General features: G+C 42.3%; 1 protein-coding gene across 1 annotated transcript; it reads right to left on the reverse strand.

Annotated features, from left to right (window-relative positions):
* Nucleotides 1-7,238: 7,238 nt before the first annotated feature.
* Nucleotides 7,239-8,042, reverse strand: gjb9b (gap junction protein beta 9b). Its single transcript, XM_039739370.1, has one exon. The coding sequence runs from the start codon at nt 8,040-8,042 to the stop codon at nt 7,239-7,241; it is 804 nt and encodes a 267-aa protein (XP_039595304.1).
* Nucleotides 8,043-26,412: the final 18,370 nt, after the last annotated feature.

Raw genomic sequence — 26,412 nt, forward strand, 5'->3', positions numbered from 1 at the left:
GCATAAATATAAACCTTTCTAAATTTCACTCCACCACACTAAATAAAAGCAGAAAAACAGGCCTATAGCCGAATAAACATAAGAAAAATTCACTAATAATGAAGCTGGTTGGAATGAAAACCTGCAGCCACTAGCGGCCCACCAGGACTCAAGTCGACAACTGGTGTACTAAACAATAACAATATTTTGTTTCTATATTCTAACTAGCAACACCATTGAAGGGCATTGTAGTGGCAATGTCATTATCTGTATGAATTTGCTACTTCTTGCCATATCTGAGTGAGTTTTCCCTCACATCCCCAGATGCAGATAGATAGATAGAGATAGATAGATGATAGATAGACAGATAGATAGATAGATAGATAGATAGATAGATAGCAACCAGGGCACCAGTGAGTCCGAAACCCCAAACATGAAGACATGAATGCAATTCCGGGTTCAAATAAAAAATGGTTTATTTTCCACAATCCTCAGTTAAACACAAAGCACAGGTTCTCTTTCTTCACAATACCTCACGATATCTCTCCTCTCACCACCGTACTATCCTCCTCCAGTTGAGTGTTGCCTCCCTTCCTTCCAGCTCCAACTCACCTGGACAAGGGAATGCTGTCCCTTTTATTGTAGTTCTGGGAGTACTTCCAATGTTAGGACTGCTGCTCATTGGAAGTACTTCCGGATCATAAAGAAATCCAATATAGCAGGGAGCATATCTCCCTGCAGCACCCTCTTGCAGTACCCACGGACCCCAGCTGGGCTAGTTTGCCGAACGACATCTCCCAGCATGTCGTACTGGTTTCCAACTGGGTACTGGAATCCTGGGCCACTGCCATCTAGCATCCTGGGAAAATAAAGATCCCCTAGCAACATCTACTTCTAACATTGGTAACACAATAGGCAAGGGAACTGAGGGGCAACACAATGTATTTTAGGAATTGATGAAAATATTTTCATTTTACAAGGTAAAATAATGGAAATAATTTTAAATTAAGAAAGAATTAATTTTTAAATAACAAAAACCTACAAAGAATCTAATAATACCAAAAATACTTCTAAGGACTCATTCTAAACTATCCGTCAATCCATTGTCACATACATGCACATGGGGTGCAGCTAAAGGGCTCGAATAAGTAATCATAAAATTCAGAAAGGGGTGCAGTGTTTGGCACCACTTCTTTAGAAATCTTGGGATTACATAACATTGCTTTAAATAACAGAACCAGTTGTTATCTGTGTGGAGTTTGCATGTTCTCTCCATGTTTGTGTGGATTTTCCACCAGTTACTCCAGTTTTATCTCCCCCACCTCACAGATGTACTGTATGTTTTAGGTTAACAGGTAATTTTAAATTGTCCCTGAGTGAGTATGAGTGTGTATATGAGAGGTCCGTCAAACTGACTCATATCCTGTCTGGAGTTGGTTCTTGTCTTGCTCTGGATGTTGTTTCATTTGCAACTCTGTACTGAATTAGGCAGGTCTGAGTATGTTATGTTAAAAGTCAGAAAAAAATATATTTTAGATTACAACAGTGGTTCTTAATCCTGGTTATGAAGGCATGCTGTAATGTATAATTTTCTTTCCAACTAGTTTTTAAATCAGAAAGTAATTCATTTTGATAATGAACTATGTCCACTAATTAAATGAGTTTTTTTCCTTTCATTCTGTTATGCCCTAAATTGCTAACACAGGTTGCATTTCATTTTCTGAGAAAAACATTGTACCGATTTATATTAATACTTCTCAGCCCCAAACTTGTTTTTTTTCATATTTATTTCTAAATATTTCATGTCAGTAACTTCTTTGCAAAGTACATGTGTACAGAAGTGCAAATGATACTAATTTAAAGTTGCATTACTCTTTATCTTCTAATGTGCTCTCTCTGTTTTGGGCATCTTGCTAAAGATTAACACAATAGAAAATCTTAACAAATTAAAATTAAGAAAAAAATAACAAACATAAATAAAACTACATGACTGTTAGTGAAAGTATTTTTTAACTCCTAACTGCGTTTTGTAACTGTGCATATACAGATAGATTAAATAATCTAATTTAATGACAAATGAACTAACAGGCATGATTGTCTTCTAAATATAAAACCAAGTAGATCTCAAGGACAAGGATAAAGAACAGTGGGTCTCAACATCAGTTGGGGGACACCTTTGGCTAATGGTTTTCATTCCAACCATAGAAGCTGGATTCCTACCCCAAATAAACAACTAATATTCTTCATTTTCCATCTTTATTAAGTATGATCCTCTTTGTTTTCTGCCATTTTGTGTCATGCCAGAAACTCCAAAAAAAATGTAGAAAACAGTTGTGTGTTACACAGGAATGAATTAGTTTCTTTGTCTTGCTTTTAAAGATTTTCCTCTCATATTTTATAACATTTGGATTATTTAAGATGTTGCTTAATAATGAACGCACGTATTTTAGGTAATTTTGACAGGGAAGTAATTGTTCCCCTTTCACATTCAGTGTTGTTTGACCTCTGCCTTTTTCATTGTTTGGTGATTATCAGTATTCTGGTTCATTTAAAAGAGTAAACACTACAGAAAAGTGAACTAAAATAAGAAAATGATAAATGAGGTCTTTAATTATATAAAGATTTTGGCATAAATATAAACCTTTCTAAATTTCACTCCACCACACTAAATAAAAGCAGAAAAACAGGCCTATAGCCGAATAAACATAAGAAAAATTCACTAATAATGAAGCTGGTTGGAATGAAAACCTGCAGCCACTAGCGGCCCACCAGGACTCAAGTCGACAACTGGTGTACTAAACAATAACAATATTTTGTTTCTATATTCTAACTAGCAACACCATTGAAGGGCATTGTAGTGGCAATGTCATTATCTGTATGAATTTGCTACTTCTTGCCATATCTGAGTGAGTTTTCCCCTCACATCCCCAGAGAATGTGCAGATAGATAGATAGATAGATAGATAGATAGATAGCAACCAGGGCACCAGTGAGTCCGAAACCCCAAACATGAAGACATGAATGCAATTCCGGGTTCAAATAAAAAATGGTTTATTTTCCACAATCCTCAGTTAAACACAAAGCACAGGTTCTCTTTCTTCACAATACCTCACGATATCTCCTCTCACCACCGTACTATCCTCCTCCAGTTGAGTGTTGCCTCCCTTCCTTCCAGCTCCAACTCACCTGGACAAGGGAATGCTGTCCCTTTTATTGTAGTTCTGGGAGTACTTCCAATGTTAGGACTGCTGCTCATTGGAAGTACTTCCGGATCATAAAGAAATCCAATATAGCAGGGAGCATATCTCCCTGCAGCACCCTCTTGCAGTACCCACGGACCCCAGCTGGGCTAGTTTGCCGAACGACATCTCCCAGCATGTCGTACTGGTTTCCAACTGGGTACTGGAATCCTGGGCCACTGCCATCTAGCATCCTGGGAAAATAAAGATCCCCTAGCAACATCTACTTCTAACATTGGTAACACAATAGGCAAGGGAACTGAGGGGCAACACAATGTATTTTAGGAATTGATGAAAATATTTTCATTTTACAAGGTAAAATAATGGAAATAATTTTAAATTAAGAAAGAATTAATTTTTAAATAACAAAAACCTACAAAGAATCTAATAATACCAAAAATACTTCTAAGGACTCATTCTAAACTATCCGTCAATCCATTGTCACATACATGCACATGGGGTGCAGCTAAAGGGCTCGAATAAGGGTAATTCCATGACAGACCAGGGGAGGGAGGAATGCATTAACCCTTTCTCTTTTTTTCTAGCAGACCAGTCATGGGAAATCCTACCTGACCCCGATGTTATCACTTCCTGTTCTGGCCCAATGACATCCCTTCTGGTTCCAGCCCTGATGACCTCATCTCCTCTGCCTAACTTTAAAACTGCCATTTTGTCACCTATACATCAGTTCCATCTTGAACTCAGTTGAAATTTGTTGTTTTTTTTTTTTTTGCCTTACCAGCAACATATACGGGTAGCTACCCCAAACCTTTTTTGGCTCCCTCATCCTTTTTGTTCTGACACCATTTACTTTTGAATTTGCTCACTCTGTTACATAATGAGTGGAAGGCTGGATCCTGGAAGCATCAGGCATTAAGCAATCTGTTAGTGAACAACAGTCCATCATAGAACACAATTGCAGACACTAACACACACTCAGCCAAACCAGAGTCCATCAAATCTGCACATCTTTAGATTGTTAGAAGAAAGCAGGAGACAGGAAGAAAATCCAAACACAGGTAGAATACACAAGTCCAAACAGAAAGTGACCAGATCAAGATGACCAAGTGACCAAGATCAAGAGCTAACCACAGTGCTTAAATACTAATTCTAATAAAGTAAAAGTTAAAATTACATTTGTCTATCCTTTAAAGATACAATCTAAGAGATATGTATCCATTAATTATAAAGAAGTCCAAAAATAACTTCTTCATTCGAGGTTGCATTAACACCCCCACAGGACATTGGGTGACTTAGCTCCTTAATAAAGGGTTAAACATACTTTTAACAATGCAGCGTGTGGACACTGGGTTGTTTAATGCAGTAGGGTTATTACCACCTAGTCATTCTGACTGTCGGATACATGATCATTTTGTTGTGCTTTGGGTATTATTGGTGACAAGGCATCTTGCCATCACAGGCCTCTGTGCGCACACCCAAAACAGCCTGAAGGTAAATCCACCATCTTTATTAATGGTATCGTATTTTACTACTTTAGAATCCTGGATTTAAATTCCTGCATGTTCTGCATTGAGTTGTGCACATTATTTCTGTTTCTACGTGCGTTTTCCTGTCATATTCTCAAGATGTATGTATGCTAGTTTAATTATGGATAGTCACATAAGTATGCCCTGAGATGGATTGGTGCCCAGCCGGTACCTACTGCTGCCAGGGTAAGCCCTCAACGTATAAACAAGATAGAAAACAGAAGGCTAATGGATGGATAGAAGTGTTAACTGACCTATGTCATAAACATTGAGTTGGATACTATGTGTTTGGTTAAGAAAAAAAAAACTTTGTAATTTTCTAAAATTACTATAGCCTTCTGTTGTAAGTGATAAGACAAGCAAATTAGCATTTTAAGGTATTTTTTCAGAAAAAAACACACACTATGGATGATTTGCTGTTTGTTACCTAAAATAGTTTAAAACCAGCTAATCTTTATCCTGTTTTTATTAAAGTCACCTAACTTAAAATTTGTCCTATCAGAATCCTACAGGAAAAAACAACAGGCCTGTATTAAGCAGATTTTTTTGTTTCTCTCTTACATTTCAGATTTTCCTTAAAACAACAGCAAAAATGCTCTAAAATAAAACACTCAGGCAAAGCAAATCATTTCTGTGATGTTTAGTGTAACTGAGGTCTGGATAATCTCAACTGTGTGCCAAGGCTTACCCCTCACGTATATATCTCAACCCATGTGCCCACATCCTTGGATAGACTGGAAACATAACTGAACCTGATGGCTTTGCTAATGGAGATGTCCTGTATCCCCTGCCACAGTTATGGTTATCTGCTAGTGTGGCACATTAATTTTGTTTCGACAGGACTGCTGTTTGAACTATGCTATTATACAATTTCCTAGGTTTCAATATAATGAACCCAAACCACAAAAGACTAAATACAGACATTTTTCAATAGGTATAAATGACCCTTCCAGAATCCATTTTCTTACCTTTTTTTCCTTTGCAGAGTGTATCTGAAGATTAAGTCAGAGTAGGGATTGCAGGCAGTAAAATGTGATAATAGAAAAGGACACAAAATGTCAAAAGCCTTAACACTAAGGGGAAAAGGTACCAGCAGTTTGCCAAGATGGGGCGTATGCTCCCTGTTTATTCTGGGTGCCCTCTAAATGCATTAAGCAGTGGCACTAGTACCAAAGAGAGAGAAGTGCAACTTGGATTAAAAAATGTTTAGTGGAGAATTTATCAAGAAATTACCAGGATTTATTGCCCTCTGTTGCAACAGACAGAGTGAGATCAGGGATTAAACAGCAGTGGACAAACAATCCCTTGTAGGGGGCATAATGTATCATGCTATCTCTTAGCAGAACTTGGAGACTTGGCCTGTAGTATAATTGAAGGCACAGGAACATCTGGAGCCACTAGGGAAAGATCTAGACGGATACCTGGACCAAATGTAGAACTAATCCAGCTGTTAAAGCCTTTTAACCAAGTTTAGTTTGTGGGGTCTGAGAAGTTGGTTATGTGCTCAGCTGGAGTGAGAAAGAGATGCCATTTTATGAATAGAGAGAAAGGGAGTGTTTTGGAGCAAACCATCCAAACGGACAGACAAAGCTGAATACCCGTTAAAGTAGGCCCATAGAGACAATGGTGTTTTCTTTCTTTTGTGATTATTTGAGCTCTTTGTCTTCTCCCATTTGTACATTCCTCCTCATTATTTATTTAATAAAAGTATTTTTCTGGAACATTGGCCTCCATGGCTTCATACTGGGTTCCAGGATACTACAATGGCGCTCTCTAGTGTTTACAAGAATTTCAGGAAGGTAAATCTTAGTCAGACATCTTGAATTATGTAATACGTGCCAAACATAAAGTGAAAACTCTGAAATAAATATCAGCCTGCAAGAACGTGTAGAGTTAACGTTAATTTTCTCACCATATACTTGGGCTTGCAGATGCAATGTTTTTAAAATATAGTGCTGCTAGTTTTCTAAAAGTGTACACCACACTTATAATAAGAATGTATAAGTTTGGTTCCAGCATAAATATGTGAACATGTACTGTTTATTAATAAGCAAAGAGAAAGAGTCTATTAAATCAACAATAAAGTGTATTTAGCATTAAGGTACATAAAGTGAAGATATTCTCAACATACACAACTAAGTAATTATTTCACTTTGACTGCACCCAAAACTGACTAATATATATTAATGTTTTATGATGCATTAAAACAAGTAATGGCAAATTCTTTGATCTCATCATTTCTCTTTATCAAGCTAGTGATTTGGAAGGCCGGTGCTTTGTAGGTCCTGTAGACTTCTCCCATAAACCACAAGAATTTGTCTTTACACATTGTATTATATGAATGGATCACTTGGACTCCATGTTGTATATCACCTTTACATAACCAGAATGCAAATGTTAGCTTGTTTGTTGTTCTGTCTGTTCAATAATTGTAGCTGGTAATTTCCAAATGCAAAAAATGATCATATGGTAAGGTAAAAAATTACATTTTGCTTCCAAACAGGTACAATAATTGAAAACTTTTGAAACCTCATTTATATAGTTGTATTAGGATCTGAGGTTTTCTTGTGTCTTGAGACAGGAGTATCACTTAGACACTCTGATTTTGTATTTTCTGAGCTATTCTCCAGCTTGTAGCTTTGAAGACTGGTTTTGCACTCTGTGGTCTTGCTGTGCATCATCTGCCGCCGGTTGTAAAGCTTCACACAGCGTTTGCTGACCAAATAGAAAATCTCTACAAGGCACATAGCAATACAAATTGCCGATGTGACCACCATGAACATAGTGAAAATCCTTTTCTCCGTGGGGCGAGAAATGAAGCAGTCTACAGTGTTGGGACATGGTGGAAGAGAACACTTGGTGAGCCGAGGTAGATCATAGCCTTCATAGATGTAGTATAAGATGTACAAGAATACAGCATCCAAGCAAGCCTTAAAAACAAGACTCAGGAGATATGTCCACCACAGTCCACCACGCTTTTTTCCAGGGTTGTTGTAAAGATGGGAGCCTTTGTGCCCAGCTGCATACTTTTTGTCCTTCTCTTCCCGAAATTTGACATGGGCTACAACAAGCAGAGAAGGGCAGGTCACAAAAATCAGTTGCAAAGCCCAAATACGTATATGAGAGATTGGAAAAACACTATCATAGCAGACATTCTCACAGCCTGGCTGCCTGGTATTGCAAATGAAATCACTTGTTTCATCACCCCATACTTTTTGAGCTGCTACCACGAACACCAACACTCTAAAAATGAAGACCATTGTAAGCCACACCCGGCCAAAGCCAGTTGAGTACTTATTAACACCACTTATTAGTCCTTCCAAAAATGCCCAATTCATTCTGATATATGGGTAACCTAGTCAATGTCAAACCTTGGGGAAAGAAAAGAAAATACATGTCAGGTATGTTCTTCATGTAATTGATGTTCAATACAGACTGTCATATTTGTTTATTAAAATGGTTCACCCGTCTGTAAAAAGGCATAGCAGTCTAAGAATACACAAAGAGTAAGAAGCTACAAGTTATGAGGTGGACAGCCATTGTGATGGTTTCCTAAAGGACCAGCAGGAACATAACACCTGAAACAGCCAGATACAAATCTGGGCCTCATAGCATCCTAGCAGATGGGAATCAGCCTTGGGTTCTGTCAGGGGTCATCGAAGCTCCAGGCAAATGCCATCAATCTAAAATATTGCATTAATGAATTTAAATGAAATTTTTGTTAATAAAAGAAAGGGGAAATTAACAAAGGTTCAAGTTGAATGTCTGGAGCAACAAATCTGTTGTGTTACCATTTAACATAGTGTCATGCATAAGCATTTAGGGAGCAGCTTAAGGCCCGACGAACAGGGTGAAATCGCAAGTCAGGGGACGAGGGCAGTGTACTGACCACTGCCTCTTTGTTTCAACAGGAAAGACGAGAAAACGCCACTGTGAATACGGCCCGAAAACCCTTGCCAGCAGGCCGAGCCACTTTCAGGTTCCTTCCTTCATTCTGGTCCCCCAATGATGATGTCACTACATCCCATGTTCCTCAGTGACTCCTTTCCCAGCATTCCCCTTCCATTTCCGTCCCCACTCGATAAAATGTTCACCTGCCAGTGTATCATTGTCTGGACTGGAACTTTCATGTCTGACCAGTATTCAAAAACGCCATTTCTACAGTATACGAGGACGGATTCCCCAACTCTTAAACTGGGTTGTTTGTGCTTTCTCTCTTTCACTCTGTTCGATAGAGTAAGATGCTTAGCAATATAGGAGAGCCTCTGCATCTCCAGGTCACAAGTAGCCACCTCAGGAAGTTTATTACATGCTGTGAGATTTACCAGGCACCACTCACTGGGAGAATGGCCAGGGGCAAACCCATAACATTCTGGAGATATTCTATCTCTCAAGTGATCTCATAGCATATGGAAATTCTCCAGAAGGACTTGTAAGTAGTAATTGAGAGCAGGATAACCTTGTCAGTCCTATTTAGTAAGAATAATTACTTAATAATAAGTTTCATTTATATAGCTCCTTTAACAATCCCAAGGAAAAAAAAAGGAATATTTATTGAATGTAAAGAGGGTAGAAACCCCACAGAGAGATCAGGTCAAGAGAATTTCAGAGTTAAAGGACCATGGCACTGAAGGAGCTGCCATCCTAGTTTAGCACATTACCACTGTTAACTCTCGCCAGTATCAGCAGAGTGAAAGTGAAATGAACTGTAAAGTGACGCAGTATATATGATATTAATTACTGTATTAAAACGGGGCAAAAGTTTACAAAAATATAAAGTAAAAGTACAAAATATATGTTATATAAATATAACATATTAAATAATCTTTACCAAATAATGCCTAATAATGACAATGTTTTCATTTTTACCTTATGAGCACTAATTAATTTTGATTAATACTTTAATCTCATTGCTGTGTCAATTACTGCAAAGTGACATCTTTGCTTTATGTGTCTGAAATATGATGCAGGATCAAATCATGTAAGAGTGAGCTCTACTACTTACTTGACTATTTTTATATGATGATTTTTTTGTTATGAATTTACCTACTGTTTTATATTATATCCATTTATATTTCCCATACTAAGACTAACACATTAAACTATTGTGTATTTGTATCATTATTATGTGTAAAACACCCAAGTTTGTAAGTGGAAGTGCACAAAACATTAAACTCATTTGGACTGACCTATTCCATGATGGTAATAATGTACACTCACGTCATTCTACAGTAATACTAAAACTTAATTGTAAATTAATAATTGACTACAAAGAAAGACAACACAAATTTTGAAATTTGACTGTCACAATTACATTGATTTATACAGTATTGAGAAGCAAAACAAACTGAATATTCTTTATTGTTAAGTAAATGAGTTATCCTCATTATTAAAAGAAAAGGTGAAAAAGTAATTTGAAGAAGTAAATTCTTGCATCCAAACATAATTTTCTTACCTGGCGCAAATCCAGTTTAGAACGACTGGTAAAAAATAACCATCCAGTTCAGAAGCCGTGCGGTAGTTAGTTGAACATGGCGAGCTTTTGAGAAAACACACGCCTCTAAGTTTCTTTAGCAAACTTACACTGTGATCAGATTCTGGCTAAGTAAGCATGGCTACCCTCCCTGACAAAAATATGCAGGTGGAAACACCTATGTTTGTTAATGCAATCTTGTACACTGATAATGTTTATCACAGCTAATATCGTTAACTTAAATACTACATCCAGATAACATCCTGCTGGACATTTAGGTGTAACGCTACCCTCCCGTGACATTACAAGCTGCCTTCAGATTCCTGTATTATGACTAAGCTTCCTTTTGAAAAGTGTCATTTTCTTTTAAAAATGTAAAGTAAATAACTAATTACAATTCTTTTTGTGATTATCTGATTATGCTGCACATTGTGATTCCAAACGGGCTCTTCCAAAGTGAAAAAACAGTTGTTTGCAAGTTAAATATATTTACAGTTAGTATTTCCACCTATTTGTAAACCTTTTGTCACATTACAGGTTCAAGAAGAGTCACAACCTACGCCAACAGCAATGGAAGTCAAGCAGAATCAGACTCTGTATGTAATAAATGTCCATCACTGTGTGCATATACACCACAATAATGTAAGTCTACTTACCTGACAGTTGACATGTGAGCATTGCACCAGTCTTACAGGGACAAATTAAAGGTTACACAGGGCAGAGATTTTGATGTGACCTTTAACAGTTAACAATCTTTAACAACATAGTGGCCATAGTTTAACAATTGATTAAAGGACAGACATTGTTAGTTTCTTTGTATCTTATTCAGTTTTCTACTTTGTTTTCTGTACGTCTTACCAAATTTTTATCTTTGTGTTCACTAATTCTGTGTGTTGTCACAAGAACGAGACATGGACAGATAAAGAGTTGGGGCAGCCACCCGTATATTGTGGTATCCTGGCTGCAAAGTCGTTTTCGTGTAGAAATACAGAGCACTGAAGTGCATACAACCGAGTCCAAAACAAGACTGAGGAAACAAAGGAAAGGGGCAGGTTTTAAAGGGGAGACAGGAAGTGAGGTCGATGGATCTGGCACGTGGTCTTCCCCCATTGGCTCGTAGCCGGAGGTGACATCAGAGGGACTGGAGCTGGTGTGGCCGAGTTCCATTGGCTCAGTCCCGGAAGTGATGTCAGGAGATCCAGGTGAAATCCCCCGGGGATGGTCTACAGGCAAGGAGAAAAGAGTCAGTGCACTCTGCCACACCCCGCATGCCTCCAACTGCCTTCACTCAAGCCCTTTAGCTGCCTCCCATGCGCGCGTGTGACAAGGCCCCCTTAGCCCAGACCCGACGGGTCGGGCGACCTAACCGAGAGGTCGTGAACCCGAGAAAGGCATCAGCGCTGGCGGAGAGCGCCCGACGATGAACGAGCGAAAACTTGTACGGCTGCAGGTCAAGAAACCACCGGGTGACCGCGGATTCGACTCCTTGTGGAGGGCCATCCACTGTAGGGTGCATGGTCCGTGACAAGGGTGAATTCCCGGCCCAACAGGTAGTACCTCAGCTGAGTAATCGCCCATTTAATCGCCAGAGCCTCCCTCTCCACCGCAGCATACCTGGTCTCCCGTCCAACAGTTTCCGCTCAGGAACATGATGGGGTGCTCCACACCATCGACGCTTTGGCTCAGCACGGCGCCCAGGCCTGTGTCCGGCGTCCGCCTGGAGGATGAAAGGCAAAGAAAAGTTAGGTGCCATCAAAACAGGTGTGGACGTAAGGGCCTGCTTTAAGTCACCAAATGCAGCCTGTTTTTCAGTCCATGCCACAATGTTCGGGCCCTCTTCTTTGTTAAATCAGTCAAGGCGCCGCTTCTCCAAAACCGGGTACAAACCGGCGGTAGTACCCGCTAACCGAAAGGCTTGGACCTGCCGCTTGGTTCATGGACGGGCCATTTCAGAATGGCATCAATTTTGGAGCACTGTGGCCTTACGGTACCCACCCACCAGGTAGCCTAAATATTTGGCCTCGCTTAATCCAAGAAGCATTTCTGGGATTAATCCGAGCCCGCCTCACCAAGTGTCCGTAATACCGCTTGGACATGCTGTAGGTGTTCCTTCCATGTGCTGGAATAGATGACCACGCCATCCAGGTAGGCAGCACTGTATGAGTTATGAGGTCAAGCACTTTGTCCACCAGACGCTGAAAGGTTGCTGGAGCCCCGTAACCCAAATGGAAGGACACGATACTGCCAGTGTCCGCTAGGGGTACTAAACGCGGTTTTACCTTCGGAGTCCGTTAAAGGAACCTGCCAGTACCCTTTCGTCATGTCAAGTGTGGTCAGGTATTGAGCCTGTCCAAGCCTCTCGAGGAGGTCGCCCACGCGTGGCATTGGATAAGCATCAAATTGGGAGACTTGATTGCCGACGGAAGTCATTGCAGAACCTCCAACTTCCGCCAGGCTTACCGACGAGCACAATGGGGCTGGACCAGGGACTATAACTTTCCTCAATCACACCTAGCTCCAGCATGCGCTTGATCTCAAGCTCCACTTCAGCCTTTTTGCCTCGGGAAGACGATACGGGCGTTCTCGGACAACAACCCCGGCTCTGTCACGATGTTGTGCTCAATCAGAGAGGTCCTTCCGGGTTCTCACTGACTACCTCCCAACGGTCCGGATAACTGTTTCCAGCTCCTGCCGCTGTCTGGGACTTAAGTCCGTGCCGGTTAAGGTCGTGTGTGTGAGCGAAGAGTGAGCGGGCTGGCCGGAGGAGGGATCGGGTCCCTGTCCTTCCACGGTTTCAGCAGGTTCACATGATAAACCGCTCCTTTGGCCGACGATTGGGTTGACTCACCAAATAGTCGACCAGTCCCTTCCTCTCCTTAACTTCAGAGGGGCCCTGCCAGTGGGCAAGCAATTTAGAGTGGGAGGTAGGCACTAGGACCATGACCCGATCTCCGGGCGGAACTCCCAAGAGACGTGCGCGGTTGTAGTACCGGCCTGTGCTGCTTGAGCCTCCTCCATGTGACTTTTAAGGACAGGCGAATCTTTCCAAATCTATCGCAGAACTGCGCGATATACTCCAGTATGTTTGTGGAGGGAAGAGCCTCTTCTTCCCAGCCTTCTTTCAAAATATCTAATATGCCCCGAGGTTGTCGCCCGTACAGTAGTTCAAAAGGGGAGAACCCCGTGGAGGCTTGTGGGACTTCCTGATAGGCAAAAGGACGAGGGGAGGAGCTGATCCCAGTTCCTTCCATCCTCGCTGACCACCTTACGCAGCATTTGCTTGAGAGTTTGATTAAACCTCTCTACTAATCCGCCGGTTTGAGGATGATACACCGAGGTCTTTAAATGCTTTATTTTCAGTAATCTGGCAGTCTCCTTGAACGTTTCCGAGGTGAAGGCGGTACCCTGGTCTGTCAAGACTTCTTTGGGGATCCCCACGCGAATACCCCTAGTAATTCCCGTGCGATGGCTTTAGAGGTAGCTGAGCGCAACGGAACAGCTTCGGGGTATCGTGTAGCGTAATCCACGAGGACTAAAATGTACTTGTGTCCTCGGCTGAGGGCTCCAGGGTCCCACCAGGTCGACCCGATTCTGTGGAAGGGAACGCCAATCAGTGGAATAGGAACGAGAGGAGCACGGTCCCTCCTAGGAATTTGTCGCAGTTGACACTCCGGGCAGGAAGCGCAAAAGCAATGAACCTCCTCATTAATTCCTGGCCAGTAGAAACGGAGCTTGATCCGCTCCAGAGTTTTTTCGGTGCCCAGGTGGCCACCTAGGAGGTGGGCGTGTGCTAGCTCGCAGACCTGCCGCGGAAGGTACGCTGCACCAGCAGCAGCCTCGCCTCCTGCCCGTCATGCATTGCTACACGGTAAAGGAGGTCATTATCTAGCACAAAGTAGGGGCCCTGTGGCATCGACTGATTAGTGCGTCGGCCATTGACAAGGACCACTGCATTTTTTACAAACTTCAGGGAGTCATCATTCCATTGCTCCCTTCTAAAAGAAGCCGGCGTTTTTTAAATTGGAACCGCAACACGGAGAGAGGGTCAGCGCCGACCTCAATGGGCGTGGTTTCTTCCCGCCCGCCGCGCTGGTGGATGACGGTTAGCCCGCGACGCCCGGAGTTGCCACGCCAGTCAGGGCGACGCCGCTCTCTCTGCCGGCTGATTACACGGCGTGGAGGCAGCTTGAGACGGGTTATCTCCGCCCATAACGAGGCCCAAATTAACCCCGGAGTGGTATGTGTCTCACCGCTTTTGATTTTAGACCAGTCCCGCCCTAGTATCACCGGGTGTGGAGGATCAGGTAGGACGCTACGGTGAGTTTACTGAACTGACCCTCCGTAACTGATGACACAGCGGCGGACCTGTACCAGCGGATGTCTCCGTGGACACAGGTTATACCGGTCTTAAATTTTAGCCACTGTTGCGGTTGCACAAAGCGGCGGGCAACAATGGAAATGTTGCTGACGGAGTCGAACAAACCTGTGGTCTTGTGTCCGCTGGACGATCACCACGCCAGTATGTGGGACCGCCAACGGATTAGCAGAGCACCAACCCTCCTCGCCCTCCACCTGCATTCCTCCTTGCCCCAAGCGTTTGCGCCCTGCACCGCGGACGCCACATCTGAGCCCGGATTGTACAGGGAGGGGCTAGGTCTTGGAACGCACCCGCTGGTTTGACATGAGGACGGTTCTGCTCCCCAGAGTGTGAGGCCGCCTCTGCGTCTCCATAAGCTCTATGAGCTCAGACATGTTCTTAAACCGCCGCCCCAAACCGCTGGGTGAAGCCACGGGAAGCGCTTCCAGGAGCAGATAGCAAGCTACCTGCTCTATTATTTGGTAGGGCGTGTTTTCAAATGGCCGTAGCCAATGCCCTACCATTGCCCATAAGGACCAGGCTTGTTTGTTGGTCGGCCGCTCAGGGTCCAACCTCCATTTTTATTTTATTCACCTGCCAGTCTGGGGCACCCCTAGGTGGTAAATGGGGCTTTGGTTTCGCAGGGAGGCAGGCACTCTCCCCAGAGAGCATACTGAGTCCCTTTGCCTCCCTCCAGGGCAGCCCAATTCTGTGAGCCCCACCGCACACTCCCTGGCCCTCCAGATGGCCTAGTTATGAGTGCTGGGAGCGGAGCCCGCACCGGTCACGCCGACCACGGGCACCCTCCCCGCCTGAAGACTCGCCCCGCACGCTCCCACCTGGGTATATTGCAGGTCCTGTCCCCTTCTCTTCTGGGACTTCTCCATCCTGCTGACTACGCCACTGTCACAAGAACGAGACATGGACAGATAAAGAGTTGGGGCAGCCACCCGTATATTGTGGTATCCTGGCTGCAAAGTCGTTTTCGTGTAGAAATACAGAGCACTGAAGTGCATACAACCGAGTCCAAAACAAGACTGAGGAAACAAAGGAAAGGGGCAGGTTTTAACAGGGGAGACAGGAAGTGAGGTCGATGGATCTGGCACGTGGTCTTCCACCATTGGCTCAGAGCGGAGGTGACATCAGAGGGACTGGAGCTGGTGTGGCCGAGTTCCATTGGCTCAGTCCCGGAAGTGATGTCAGGAGATCCAGGTGAAATCCCCGGGGATGGTCTACAGGCAAGGAGAAAAGAGTCAGTGCACTCTGCCACACCCCGGCATGCCTCCGAACTGCCTTCACTCAAGCCCTTTAGCTGCCTCCCATGCGCACGTGTGTGACAGTGTATTTGTACAATTCACACTTGCATTTTACCTGAGAACTTGTCACAGTGGTCTGCACCTGCACTTAGTGAAGATCGCGATACAAAAATAAGCTGAAACTGAAACTGTGTTTGAGTATTGCGTCTCCAGCCTAAAACTAGATCTGTGAACCTGCCCTTGTTTCAAACTTTTCTTGCTGCCATCTCTTATACAGTATATGCCATTCTCCAAAACAATGGAGTCGGTCTATGACTAGGCTAGTGATGACACAGTGAGTCAGGCCTTTGCTTTGCTTTTACCTAATAGGGTGTTGTACCGTGTTAGCCAATATGAATGTAGAGAAAAGCCCAGCAAAATGACACCTTTTATTGGCTAACTAAAAAGATTACAATATGCAAGCTTTCGAGGCAACTCAGGCCCCTTCTTCAGGCAAGATGTAATTTACCTAATAGCAATATACAAGGACTAGCTGTGCTACACGACTAAAACAAGTTGCAATCTAAGCAATTAACATAGACCTCAGCATTAATGTTTGCAGTGCACCATGCAGTGCATATAAATAACAAATGCGATGCCTATTTATTACTACAAATTTCTTGTGGTGCACCATCTTTTGGAATTACAGAGGCATAGCAACCAGATGGACACACAGACAGGCACACAGACACTAATCCTCTGATTAAGATGGATACCAGCTGGTACCATGACTCTTTATCACGTCTCTCTTGTGGTTTCTTTCCAGTTGGTAAAAGATGCATACTCATTACAAAACACTAGCAAGCATTGATTCAAAGGCATTGTTTACTCAATGATCTTATTTTTAAATTTGAGAGTATATAAAGCATAAGAAATCTCTGTATGTGGTGAATAGAATTGCATGACAGCTGTTTAATTTGTTGGAAAGCAGTGGTAAAACAGAACATTAGATAGATAGATAGATAGATAGATAGATAGATAGATAGATAGATAGATAGATAGATAGATAGATAGATAGATAGATAGATATTTATTTTATTAATCCCAATGGGAAATTCACATAATCCAGCAGCAGTATACTGATGCAAAAACAAAAAACAATATTAATATAAGAGTAATAAAAATGCATGTAAAAACAGACAATAACTTTGAATAATGTTAGTGTTTACCCCACCCGGGTGGAATTGAAGAGTCGCATAGTGTGGGGGAGGAATGATCTCCTCAGTCTGTCAGTGGAGCAGGACAGTGATAGCAGTCTGTCACTGAAGCTACTCCTCTGCCTGGAGATGACAGTGTTCAGTGGATGCAGTGAATTCTCCATGATTGACAGGAGCTTGCTTAGCATCTGTCGCTCTGCCACAGATGTTAAATTGTCCAGCTTCAATCCTACAATAGAGCCAGCCTTCCTAACAAGTTTGTCCAGGTGTGAGGCGTCCTTCATCTTTATGCTGCCTCCCCAGCACACCACTGCGTAGAAGAGGGAACTCGCCACAACCGTCTGGTAGAACATCTGCAGCATCTTATTGCAGATGTTGAAGGACGCCAACCTTCTAAGGAAGTATAGTCGGCTCTGACCTTTCTTAAACAGTGCATCAGTATAGGCAGCCAGTCCAATTTATCATCCAGCTGCACTCCCAAGTATTTATAGGTTTGCACCCTCTACACACAGTCTCCTCTGATGATCACAGGGTCCATTAGAACATTAGAACACTTTTGACAAGAGCAAACCATTCAGATTATGAATGCTCGCCATTCCTATGCACCTACTTACTTCAAAATAACATTAAGGTGAGTTCTGAAGGTTCCTTAAGTACTATTCACTACCACACTACTTGGTAATATTTATGTGGTTCTCTGAGTGAAGAAAAACATTTTAAAATGTGTTCATTATTTACCTTTATCAAAATTCTGTCTGTGTCCCTGTGTTCTTTTGAAGTACTAATTTTAAAGTAACAGTCTGGATCCACTGTACTACTTCCTTTCATACTTTTAAAAACCTAAATCATGTCACTTCTTAATCTTGGTTTACTTAAACTGAAAAAGTCCAACTCCTTCAATACTGTATTTCCTCATAACTTGCATTCCTAGTTGCTCTCCTCTGGACCTCTCCCAGTGCTGCTCTATTTTTATTACAGTCCGGAGACCAACGCAGCACACAGTACTCCAGGTGCAGCCTCACTAGTGCATTAAACAATTTCAGCATGACCTTTCTTGACTTGTACTCTAGCCATTATGATAGATAAGCTAACATCCTGTTAGTTTTTTTGACCACTTCTGTACATTGTCTCGATGTACCTGTAGATAATGACAAGGCCACTGCAACTCCTAGATCCTTCTTCTTAGGTAGTTTTACAGGAATAAAATGTTATTAAGTGGATAGGACTGGCGAGCTTTGTTGGGCTGAATGGCTTATTCTCATCTAGAGTGTTCTAATAAAGATATTCTGTATTTTTCTATTATATTTTTTTCTAGAGGTATTATTCTATTTTAATAAATACCACATTGCTTTTACATTTTTATATTTTGTCTTTAGATTTACAGTCATTGAAGTAATAAAGTGAATAACAGGACACCTGGTATGAGAAAATTACCACTTTCTTTCTCACAAGGTTTAACAGGTTGAGGGAAAACATTCCACAAGAAGAGGACCTCACGATGAGAGTAAACACATCATTGATTAGTAAGTGCTTTTTTTTTTATTAATTTTATTACAATCAATACATAGCAATCACGTTTTTACAAAAAAAAAAAAAAAATAATTATGCTAAGAACAGATCGATCCCCACCCTTGAGAGAGAGAGAGCAAGCCAAACGGTGTAAAATTTAAGGCTTTTAAAAATACCTAAATCAACAAATTCTCTGTGCTTTATAAAATCATTTCAAAATATTACTGATTAGATCCTGCCATGTTTTGAAAAAAGTCTGCACAGATCCTCTAACTGAGTATTTGATTTTTTCCAATTTTAAATAATATAACACATCAGTTTCCCACTGACTTAAAAGAGGAGAGTTTGGGTTCTTCCAGTTTATCAGAATAAGTCTGCGTGCCAACAGTGTAGTGAATGCAATCACAATTTGTTTGTCTTTCTCCACTTTAAGACCCTCTGGAAGAACCCCAAACACAGCTGTTAATGGGTTAGGAGGGATTGTGAGTCCAAGACTGTCTGAGAGGTAATTAAAAATTTTGTCCAGAATAATGTTAATTTGGAGCAGGCCCAGAACATGTGACCTAGTGAGGCTGGAGCTAATTTGCAGCGTTCACAGGTTGGATCATGTCCTGGAAACATTTTGGAGAGTTTTAGTCGAGACAGATGTGCTCGATATATAATTTTGAGTTGTATAATTGTATGCTTTGCACATATGGAGCTCGAGTGAATTCTCTGCATTGCTACTTTCCACTCCTTTTCTGATATATTAATTGAGAGATCATTTTCCCAGTGTCCTCTTGGATCTTTGAAAGGAAGGGATTGTAAAAGGATTTTATATATTGTAGAGATGGAGTCTAACTCCTTGAAATTGAGCAGTAATTTTTCCAGCGTGGATGAGGGTGCAAGATGAGGAAAATCTGGAAGGTTCTGTTTAACAAAGTTCCTGATTTGAAGATAGTGAAAGAAATTTGTAGCTGGAATGTTAAATTTGGAATGTAATTGTTCATAGGATGCAAAGACGTTGTCTATATAAAGATCCCTAAGCAAGTTAATTCCAAATTTTTCCAGATATTAAAAACTGCACATGTTTGTGAGGGTTGAAAGAGGTGGTTCTTTTGCAGGGTGCCACAGAAAGAAGCTTCTCCGTCTTAAAATGCTTTCTACATTGGTTCCAGATTCTAAGTGAGTGGAGCACAATTGGGTTATTAGTGTATTGCCGATAACGTGTGTTTATTGGTGCACAAAGCAAGGAATACAAAGAAGTACTGCAGGATTTTACTTCTATTGCGGTCCATGCCTGTGTATGTTCTTCTATTTGTGTCCAGGTTCTTATTGCCTGTATATTTGCTGCCCAGTAATAAAACTGGAAGTTAGGTAGAGCCATGCCACCTTCTGCCTTTTGTCTTTGTAAGTGCTTTTAACCAAAGTGTGCCAGCCTATAAGTATCCCAGGTAAACCAATGTGTTGTTAGTACCAAAGCTGGTAAGTCCCTCTGTAGTGTGGAGTGACTGGCAGTGTAGGCATCACTCATATTGTACTTGTACGGATAGGATCTGTGTGCGTACATAAGTGTCCTTCTATGTGTGTTAATCTTGTGTCATTAGCCCAGAGGTGCCCACACTTTTTCGGCTTGCGAGCTACTTTTAAAATGACCAGGTCAAAATGAACTACCTACATTCAAAATGTTATATATATATATATATACACACTTTATATATAAAATATATGTTGGCGTACCTTGCATAACTGAGTAACCCTTATGGCACAATAACAATTCAATACATTTATGCTCACTACGGTATCTGGACTTAATATGTTGGAAAAGGCTGACTCGCATAAATAAATACAGCTGAATAATGCAGTCAAGGAGGTAGCACATTTCCTCATGTTTGGGTCCTTTTCTTCTGTGAGAAAGTTCCAAAACTGCCCATGAGCCCCAGACTTGAGCTGAATGTCATCCTGTAGTGTCAAAATGTCATCCTCCACTGTAGAGGAGTTTTAGGTGAAGCAGTGTTGCAATTTCTGATGCGGGTTAATCATCCTCAACATCTTCCCTAAATGGATAGCATATAAATGTAGCAATTGGCTCAAGTAAAGCAAAGTCTTGAAACCGTCTGTCAAGTCTGACAGACAAATTTCATTCTGCTCTGTTTAGCGTATGCAGTCAAGTTGCGTACACGCCTTCCATTGCGTGTCCAGCTCTGACGCAAGATTTTAGATGTTCCCCAAATCATAGCACTGTAGCTTTGAGGACAGATGTTGCATTTTTCATTTGAAAGCATTAACTGAGCTAATCATATTGGCCATGGTTTTGTCTTTTCCTTGCAGCTGTAAATTAAGCTTATTTAACATGTTGGTCAGATCGGTAAAAAATGCCAAGTCTAGCAGGCATTGATCGTCATTAAGTTGCTTGTATTCTGCATGTTTAATGACAAGGAGAAACTCCTTTATCTCCGGCCAGAGGTCTCGAAATCTCTGAAGGAATTTTCCCCTAGCCATCTGCCTCAACGAAGGCCTCTTATATCATCTCTCCATCTTGGAAGGACTCCTTATGCTTAACGATCGAGTGACTCGCCTGGAACGATGCTTCGGTGTCTGCCTTTGCTTCTGAATTCAGCCGAGTGAAAATTGACAGCTGTCCGATTAACTGCGATTTTTCTTTCTCAGATTGCTTTTCGGAAGCAAGTCAGTTTCGTAGTTTTTATGAACAGTTCGAAAGTGCCTTTCCACGTTTTCCTTCTTTGGAACAGCAGTGATAGATTGACAGATCAGACAAATGCACTTCGATTGTGACATTGTGTGAAAAAAATTGCTCTTCCAATTCCACATGTCCAACCCTCCCCCACCCAATTTTTTTCATACCCCTTTAGTCAATATAAATTGGAAGGCTAACTAGATCACTTAGATAGCCAGAGTTTTGCGGTAACTCGCACATTTGATTGTGCGTGTGGGATGACCCGTGTGTTAGAAGAAAAGAGATCTCAGTCTGGCTGTATGTCAATCAAGTGGCAAATGCCATAGAGAGGATATGATAGACTAACATCTAAAAAAATTTTTTTTGAATGCAACGCGATCTACCTGCACTACCTTTCCGATCTACCGGTGGATCGCAATTGACATTTTGGGCACCCCTGGAGCAGACCAACCTGATAAATTTGGTGAGCTCTACTCTTCCCACAATAATATATACTGTATAGTGTATATAGTAGTTGAATAAGGCATAGCATTTTCCCACTGATAAATGTTGGGACACCAACCTGGTTCTCCCTGTTTAATGCAGTCACAAAAATGGTGGAAAGTGATCCATAGATGTGTGACAATATATATACTATAAACTAGGGTGCCAACTGGGCCACTCTGTTGAGTTTAAAAAACAAAACAAACGTGAATGTACTGTGGCACAACATAAAGAAAATGTAACAACTGCCTTCTTAGCCTCTGTGGCATATCAAATAAATCAGGTCTGGGTCTGGGAGTTCCGTCATATGGGACTGTGTTCCTCAGACTGAAAAACCATCTTCTGGGAGAGCTCAAATATATATCGTTCCAACTGGAAGAGGCAGGGCTTAGCTGAAGGTGGGCGTGGATTATGTGCCCCCACTGGGATGCTTCTCGGAACTACAGATGAGAAAAGAGATGATATTGTTAGCATTGGTGCCGCCTCTCGCCCCAGTGTATTACATACCCGCTCTGAACCCATATATAATTAAATAAACATAAATACAGTATATACAGGTGTATATATATATATATATGTATATTGTGAAATAGATGCTTCACCAGCGCCAACCCGACACAGACTGACATCGGAGGCACATGTATAAATAAAAGAAATGGTTTATTTTTCTTCAACTGTGGGCGCACGTCTTCCCCTTGTCCAACAGGCAGTACACAGTCCCAAGCAAAGCACACACCAAAACACTAATAAATTAAAGTATTATCCTCCACTCCTCCTAGGTAGCTTTGTCCTCCTCCTCCTGGCTCTGGCTCCTGAGTGGTGGTCGCTGGCTCCTTTTGTTAGGCACCCTGAAGTGCTCTCAGTGCTTGATTGCACGGCTGCAATTCCTGGTGTGGCAAAATTACTGCCCAGAAGGGCCCAGCAGCTATATATATATATATATATATATATATATATATATATATATATATATATATATATATATATATATATATATAGTAAAATGAATAGCCTTGACACATGTAAAAAGGTTTGGGGCATCCACCCATATATTGTCCCTGGTTGCAAAAGGGTTTGGATACAGTACTCATGTGCACTATTTTGAGTTCTCCACTGAACTGATTATTGGATGAAAGATGGTGGCTTTATAAGCCTAAACTGAAAGGCGGAAGTGATGTCATCTGGTTGGAACTGGAAGTGACTTCGGTCTAGGGGCGAGAACCGGAAGTGTCGTTGCATCAGGCAGGTTTCCCTGTTTTTGGCCTGTAACGATAACAGAGGTAGGCTTAGTGTATCCCGCCACCCCCTGGCTTGGCCAACTCAGCTCACTCCTAGTCACACATGTGTGACAATATATATATTGGGGATATCCAGAAAAAAAGGTTACAAGTGCCCTGGAGGGTGCAGGGAATTTTTTTTTTTCAAAGGTTGGCATACCTGCGTGTAGGGGGGTCCTAACGGTCAAAATAAGCTCGGGACCGCGTCAGTCAGTTGTGAAATGTCATCACAGCAAGCGAGTTCGTCAACCTCTGCTGAGGCTGTTTGCTCCACCTACTGCCGATGCGAGATTTGTCTGGTCATCAAGTTCCTCACTTTGCGTCATGAATCCGCGGCCGAGATCCATCGTCAGCTTGTGGAAACTTATGGACCTGAGGTAATGTCACGTCAGCATGTTTACAAGTGGGTTAGGTCGTTCAAAGAAGGTCGCACTGACACTCATGACGAAGAAAGGAGTGGGAGGCCGTCTTCGTTTCAGAAGAGCTTCTGCAGCAAGTTGATGAAAAAATTTGCAGTGATCGTCGTGTGACGATTGACACCCTTCATGAAATGTTCCCACACATCTCACGAAGTTTCATGGGTGAAATTGTCTCAATAAAACTTGATTACAGGAAGCTGAGTGCAAGATGGGTGCCAAAAATGTTGAATCCAGAACATCGCCAAAATCGCGTTTTGGCTGCACATGAATTTCTTCAGCGTTATGAAATCGAGGGTGAGGCGTTCCTTGACTCTATTGTGACTGGAGACGAAACTTGGGTATGTCACTATACTCCTGAGTCCAAAAGGCAGTCCCAACAATGGCGCCATACCCATTCCCCATCAGCCAAAAAATTCAAAGTTCAGTTTTCAGAGCGGAAGATTATAGCATCTGTCTTTTGGGAAAGAAAAGGGGTTTTGTAGGTGGATTTCATGGCCAAAGGGACCACCATCAATGCTGAAACATATTGTGAGACCCTAAAAAAATTGAAAAAAAAGATTAAAGACAAAAGGAGGGGAATGCTGACTCGTGGTGTGTCCCTGCTTCACGACAACGCCAGACCCCATACCGCTCATGTGACTCAGGACCTGCTTGTGTCCTTTGGATGGGATATTGTTACCCACCCACCCTATTCCCCGTACCTTGCGCCCTCAGATTTTCACCTTTTCACCAAACTGAAAGAATTCTTGGGTGGGAAACATTTTTCCAACGATGATTAGGTGAAGGAGACAGTGGAGAAGTGGCTTTCGGAGGTGGAGCGGAGCATATTCGATGAGGGTATAAAAAAGCTGGTGCCTAGACTGAAGAAGTGCATCGAAGTTGACGGCGATTATGTCGAGAAATAAACACATATTTTGGAACATACCCTGTAAATTTGGTTGAAATATATTCATTTTTCGATTTTTAACAGCTGTTGTAACCTTTTTTCTGGATATCCCTCATATATATATATATATATATATATATATATATATATATATATATATATATATATATATATTGTGAGAGACGGCTCATAGTTTATCCTGGCCAACACCCCGAGGCTGCTAGATGAAGTCCTCCCTGCAACATGGAGGTGCCCTGAATTCCCGCAGGGCATCATGGACAATGGAGTTCAGCTTCACAGCCCTGCTGGATACTGTGGGGACCACCACGGGATGCTGCAGGGAGGCACTGGGATTTATATTTTCCTTATAGCCCAGAAGTATTACCTAGTCATGGGGACGGAAGAAATAGAGTATTTCCGGGCTGAAGAAAAAGAAGAGTTTTCATCTGACCCGGAAGTGCTATGAAATCGCATGGACTGAAGGACAGAAGTACTTCCAGGTTGAGGACTATAAAAAGGACAATGGAGAACACAGCAGGGGAGCCAGAGTTTGGAGGGAGTGTGACAGAGCTGCTGGGTGGAGAGAAGGATTTATTATTGTATTGATTATTGATAATTGTTGTGTATTGTGGAAGTGGAGGTGCTTTGTGCACGTTATTGAAGAGATTAAAATCATTTCTGGGACTTTTACCTGGTGTCTGAACGTGTTGTCTGCGGGTTTGGAGAAACGACAGCGACTCCTACTGTCACAGTGGCGTAGTCAGCAGGATTTTCTGGCCATCTGTTTGGCAGAGAATCTAATAAGATAAATTTTTCTTTGCAGAAAACCCAAAAGACAGCGTCATGACACACAGGAAAATCGCTAAACCATACACCAGACCGTCATGGGGAAGAAGAAGACAAAACAGACCGGCAACAGAAGTGGAAGTCAAGTGCTCGACATTGCCTGTGCTCAGGACGAGACACGGAGTGGCTATGCATATCAGGAGAAGCTTCCGGATGATGACGATCAAAACGAGGTATGTGCCAGGGAAGAAATTGAGAATATATTTAAAGTAATGCATTTTGTCCCTTACTCATACCTCGTAGAAGATTATCTGGAGGTTCTGCGGGATGCAGGATATAATCCCGAAGACGGTAGTGCGCTCACACCCGATCATACGAGCGAGGAGGACTTCTGCATGCAGTGTGCCGGCAAGGGACACATGACCTACCCCAAGGGATTCTTGGAAGGAGAAGGTCCACATCCTGCTGTGTTCTACTTCGCCTAAGAAATGACGGACTTGGACTTTCCAAAGGGGAAAGGGGAGGCAAGCGTGGCATCGCTCACCCCACGTAAAAGTAAGGAGGTCCGGGAAATGACTGATTGGTCCGCTGATAAATTAAAACAGGCGGATCGCAGTCAGCCGAAGATGGCACCATGGACCTCTATAGAAAACTTCAAATCCCAGCTGCCTTTGCGTAACCCAACAGAGCATGTGTCAGAAGCAGGCGTGCTCATTGGCTCACGGCCGGGAGGTATTGCTGATGATGGCTCAAGCCTACCTCCAGCCGATTTAAATAATATGAACGTGCGGGAGCTAGAAAAACTACTCCAGCCCATACATAGTTTTTTACAGATTGTGAATACGATTAAGAAGATCATGGAGGAGCTGGGAGCAGCGGCCAAAGCGCCTTTTAAAAGGCCAGACGAATACCTGCGATGATTTGGTCGAGAGCCTCCCTTAATGATTAATTTTGCGGTACAGGTAATGGTTACTAGTACCACAAATGAAAGAGGGACGCAGAGTAAAAAGGTGCCTGCGATTAATTAGTAGCGGGTGCCAAGTAACCTCGAGCTCTACAAAAGACTCTGGTGTAATGGCCGAGCGTCCGACTGAAGGATTGATCGAACTGGAGTAGCGGGATAGTGCTGCCTCCCGGAGCAAAGTGATTCTGAAGACATCGGAGCTAGTCATTTACAAACCTTAAGGGATTCAAACAGCAAAGGGTCTCTCTCTAGCACATAGAGAGACTCAGACTTTGAGACAACCCCAGATTAAAAAGGAGATCCCAAAAGAGAAACGGGCATCTCCTGATAATAGAGATTGTGGAACTGTGAGTTCTTGTGGAGCGGTTGAACCCTCCTTAGCGGATAAAGGGGCAGAGCAAGTTGCAATTGTTTTCAGTCTCGCA

The sequence above is a fragment of the Polypterus senegalus genome, chromosome 17, assembly GCF_016835505.1.
Source record: "Polypterus senegalus isolate Bchr_013 chromosome 17, ASM1683550v1, whole genome shotgun sequence".
NCBI lineage: Eukaryota > Metazoa > Chordata > Cladistia > Polypteriformes > Polypteridae > Polypterus > Polypterus senegalus.

Excerpts from the sequence above, each read along its gene's own strand:
- gjb9b (XM_039739370.1), bottom strand. The coding sequence starts at position 8,042 with ATGAATTGGGCATTTTTGGAAGGACTAATAAGTGGTGTTAATAAGTAC.